Source organism: Bombus impatiens, unplaced genomic scaffold, assembly GCF_000188095.3.
Source record: "Bombus impatiens unplaced genomic scaffold, BIMP_2.2 scf_0463, whole genome shotgun sequence".
Classification (NCBI taxonomy): Eukaryota; Metazoa; Arthropoda; class Insecta; order Hymenoptera; family Apidae; genus Bombus; species Bombus impatiens.
The window spans coordinates 1,635,406-1,640,379 of NT_176882.1; the positions used below are offsets into that span (position 1 = coordinate 1,635,406).

A 4,974-nucleotide genomic window follows, 5' to 3' on the forward strand; every position below is an offset into this window, starting at 1 on the left:
AAATCTCCGTATACCTACGTAAACGACGACACGGCGGCGGGAGATGCAGCGAGGCGGTGAGACGGACGCGCGCGCGAATCGAGCGGAAAAGAGAACGCGAAAGTGTGACGGACGAAAGGATGGCGAAGACGGAGAGATAGAGAGGATATCACGGTAAGGGAGAATACGACGGATCGAAGAATTGAGAAAGATAGTTGTGAGACGAATAGGGAAAGAAAGGGAGAGAATGAAAGGTGACGTGAACGGAGGAGAGATCGAGAGGACGAGACAAAGTATACAGAGGGAGAAGAAGAGAAAGAAAAACTCCGGTCTGACCGCGAGAGCGTGCTTTACACGCTGATGCGTCCGAACGCGTCGAGGCGAAGAAGCGGAAAGAAGCGAAAATGGTGAAGAAAAAGGCGAAGGAAGAAGAAGGAAGAGAAGGAAGAGAAGGGAGGAGGTGGTGGCGTCAATGGTGGCAGTGGTGGTTGCGACGAAAGGAAAGGTGGCGAAGTAAAGGGCGACAGGCGAAGGGCAGGGGAAGCGGAGAAAGAGGGGAGGACAAGGGAGAAGGGTTAGTAGCTCTTGTAACGCTATCAACCCTGTCGCTGTACATCACGTCGACACCATCCTAGTCGACTCATTTCAGACCGCAAGAGTAGTAGGAGTTGGCTTCTGCGCCATTACTTCGCTGGCCGGGTCCTACGTGCACACGCAAACACGAGCAAAGAGGTCTGCGCGATCGAGCCACGTACACGCAGGTTGCACGCGAGGCCGGCCAACGAAAGAAAAAGAGGGAGAAACCTTCGGTAGAATGTGTGCTATGTCTTGGGAGCATATTCCCTCGCGGACCAACTGATTACGTAAAATAAGAATCTTACGGTCGCTACTAATGCGAACAGAATGTACCTAGGGAATTTACTCGCTTTACGAACGGATAATTGCACTCGTTACACCACGCTAAGAACGGTCACCGATCGATGGAATATTTTCTTGAGACGCGAGTTTCGTTACGAACTAGACGTATCTAGTTTCGCTATTCGATTTTAGAGAATGAAATTTTCGATTCGGAGAATCTGTCGAAAAGTTCAATGGCCGGAGATGCAAAACGAAAAGCATCGTCCTAGGTTGGGAAGATCGGCAGGCAGTCGCGCGGTCTCGGGGCGAATCCGGCGGGTCCCGAGACGTGCGAGAACGTCTGTTTCTCGTGGGATATCTCCCGGCCATTTCCGTTTAATTGATCGTCCTGAAACGTTGGCACGTATATGTGCTCCGTGGATCGAAGACGATACTGGGACGGCGGTTTCAATGGTCACTGGACGAGCCAATTAGCTCCGTCCCAATGCTCAGGTACATTCTTCTCCCTCGCTCTTCTTCCCCCTGACACCCTCGTGGCGTCCTTTTTCTCGCTCGAACGAACGCGTCTCTCTTTTTCTTACCAGAGCACGGATTCCCGGTCTATATGCGACCTGGAAGGCTTCCGGGCTGAAGCGGGACATTACGGGCCCCTCTTCTACCTCAGACGGAACACAGAAAACCGAGGTCCTATCTTATCCGGGAAGAAGTTTATAGCCCGGTCGACTCTAATTGGGCGAGAAATCATCGGGCACTCCTTTCCTCTGTCCGCTCGCTCAAAAAGACGCTCACTAATTCACGATTTCTCGCGTATTATTGCCGGGCCATACCACCCTTCTTTCCCCTTTCTACCCTCTCTCTCTCTCTCTCCCTCTCTTTCTCTCTCTCTCACTCCATCTTTCCGTCTTGCAACAGTTTCACAGTTTCGATGCTATTCGTTTCCGTGGCTCGTGTCGGCTTCTCGCCGTGGCAACAATGTTTCGCGAGGAACGGGTCGCTTTGACGATTTTCTGCGAGCGACGCGTTATCGAGGGCCGAAGGTGTTCGTTATCGAACCAGACTCTTCGAGCCTGAGAAGAATCCGAAGAACGATAGATAGGTACGAACACCTCGTCGTGTCGGTCGGTTCGATTAACTTGTCCTTAAACCGCGAATGTTGGGGCCGCGTTAGCAAGGAGAAGCTCGAGATACACGGACTGTATCAGGGATATTTCTCTTCTTTCATGAAAGGAGGGTGTAACGCGCGAGGGGAAGGGTTTGGGTGGCGCGCGTAGCGTGGAAGGCGAAAACGACAAAGAGGAAAGAAAGCGCGCGCGATTTACCGGGCACGAAAAGGTGCGCTACGCTCTCCGCGGCAGGCAATATCTCATTGAGCAAAGGAGGAGGTGACTTTAACGTTGGCCCCTCGTTCTTCCCATGAGCAATCGCGGCTGAGACGGGCTCCGACGTGGCCGCTGCGAGTAAGATCGTTAATCTTACCGCACCGATCGGTCTCAGATAGTAATTGTTACGTTCTCGTTTCTCCTGGCTGACTGCCTGAATGTATCCGGCGATCCTTCCTTCTGTTCTGTTCTGTTCTGTTCTGCTCGTGCCCTCCTCTCCTCTCCTCTCTTCTCCTCTCTTTACCGCTCTTTACCTCTCTTCACCAGACGCTCTTACCTCCTTCTTTCCTCGACTTCTCCCTTATCCACCCTGTTTCCCGCATGTGTTCGACTGCTCGTTTGTCCCTTGTTCTTTCTTTTACGCCGAGAGTGTCGAACGACCCTCACCCACCACCGGTGTTAATGCCTTTGGCAACTTTGTTCGCATTACAATAACGTCGATCCCTTATTCTATCTTAAGCTTCGGCCCTATCGCTCCTGCCTTTTGTACATCGTTCGCCTCTGACTTTCCTTTTCTCTTTTTCGCCCTATTGTACGATACACCGATTTCACCGTCCGGGATATGAGCGTTCCACGGGGTAATTTCAATGGCCTCCACCTCGCTACGAAATTCTTTCGACCCGAAGCAGATAAGGATAGTAGGGAGTAGTAATCGTAACAAGGCGAAAGATAGCAGCAGAAGATGTCACGAACACGCAAAAATGTTACTAAGGACATACAGGATGATTCAGGAATATTTGGCAAGTTTGTTTCAATTATCCGGCCGACCGTGTCCCTTTTTTTTCGTCGCGACGCGACGGGTATGTTCGACGTTTCGCCTCTCTTTCGTTCTTCGGATCGTTCGCTCTACCGTGCGCGCACATCCCCGACCACGGGCGTGGTTATAAATTTGGTAGTCGCGTTAACAGCTGACGGGGGCCACGATATCCGAAATGTTGGCGGATCCGGTGTTTTCGTGCTCTCCGCCAACAACCGATTCCACCCGTGGCCGAAAAGTGTCGCCCGAGAAACCAGTTTCACACGCAGATTCCTTATTTGCGAACCCGACGAAACCGTAGATTCGAGTTAATCGTCGATGAGCCTTTCTCCTGGCCCCCGCCCATCCCCTTCTTTCTCTCCTTTCTGTCCCTTATACGTGTCTCATACTTGCTTCCCTCTGAGGGGATGCTAATTTTCACCAAAATCACCCAAAATTGATTTTTTATCACCCAATGGATTCTAAGAACGTGTGACCAGAATAGGAATAAAGGTGGATTTGAAAACGTGGACAAGGTTGCGATGTTTCGAATTGTTTCGTAGTCAAAGACTTGTGTAGATATTTACAAACGAATTCATTTAAATAAAAGTCGTTTTTAACAGAGTTCGTTACAGGGTTACCATCGATTCATCTATTTTTTCTACATAGTGCCTAGGTAATGCATTATCTGCGTTATAATGATTTCGCTAGGACTAGTTCCGGATAAGTTTCGGCGTTTGTTTCCTCGGCGTTTGGATCTTTCCTCACTTCGTATCTGGATCTTTCCTGTTCTCGTATCTGGATCTTTCCTGTCCTCGTATCTGGATCTTTCCTGTCCTCGTATCTGGATAGGGGAAGCGTCCACTGCACCGCGGTGTAAATTATAGCGCAGCGCTGCAATTATAGCGCAGCCGGCCGACAGCCCGATACATATCGGGTAAGCAATTAATTACCTATCTAAATCCTCGGTACTTCTAGCTGACAATAACGCCACGACGGCACTGCCGGTAATTGGAATTTAACGTTACACAACCATCCTCGTAGCTTATTATCGTAATCTTAATTGTAATAAATGGATCGTAATCGTAGTAAGTAGTTGGATAGGTACTAGGGACGTATCACTCGACATGAACGATGAAGAGTCGAGGACATGTCGAAGCGAGACACACGAATTGAAGTTTAACGAAACGATCTCGTCAGTCTTCTGTTCTTGTGTAATGAAATTCTATGAGATTAAGCAATAGTTACAGTCACTGTTCGAATTCGACGCGAATTCTACTACGATCACGATCGATCGATATAAACGGATCTCGAGATTTCTTGTTCGCGCACATATTAGATCGATACACTTGAACGTTCTCTCTCGCAGCAACGTTTTTTTCATATATCACTGATTCACAATCGATCGTGGACACTAGGCATGTGCTAAATCACGATATTCGGTGGCAAAAGATTTCACGCAAAACTCATTGTTACTTTAAACGTTTCTAATACGAGCACAATTTCTTCGATCGTTCCACCTAGTTTCGAGTTGGAACGATTTCAACGATCGTGTTTCGTCAATTCCAAGGGTTGCTGTTCCGTCCAATGATCCCGCCATGCAACGGTCGGCGAAGAAGCAACGTCTTGGTCCGAATCTTGCACGTCGATCTCCTCGTCTTCCTCTTCAACCTCGATCCGCTCAAATTCCTTGTTGTTCGCAGACTCGGATTCAATCACCGATCTAACGTTAGTCTCGTGCCTCTGCTGTTCGTAGGTCGGACTCGAGGACTTGATTATACTCGGCGAATCGTCACCGACGAGTTGACTGATCATCCTAAAGGCGCTCGGCTTTCTTTCCGGCTGTTTGGTGATGGAATCGACCCTGTCGATTCTCTCGTTCCGTTCCGCGGCCTCTCTGGATGACGAGGAGTTGGTCACGACGGCCCGGAACGCGCTACTTTCTCCTCCCATTCCGGCGATTGAGCAGCTTGACGCACGGCTTACTTCCATACCGGATGCGGAATGCGGTTGCGGCGGCGG

General features: G+C 49.7%; 1 protein-coding gene across 1 annotated transcript in view; it reads right to left on the reverse strand.

The window, feature by feature from the left end:
- Positions 1-3,528: 3,528 nt before the first annotated feature.
- The window catches only part of LOC100741191 (homeobox protein vnd-like), a 21,193-nt gene continuing 19,747 nt past the window's right edge, over positions 3,529-4,974 (reverse strand). The window contains 1 exon segment of the mRNA XM_012387189.3: positions 3,529-4,974. This exon segment is cut by the window's right edge and continues 1 nt beyond it. Coding sequence (XP_012242612.2) covers positions 4,495-4,974 — 480 coding nt within the window. The 3' untranslated portion in view covers positions 3,529-4,494.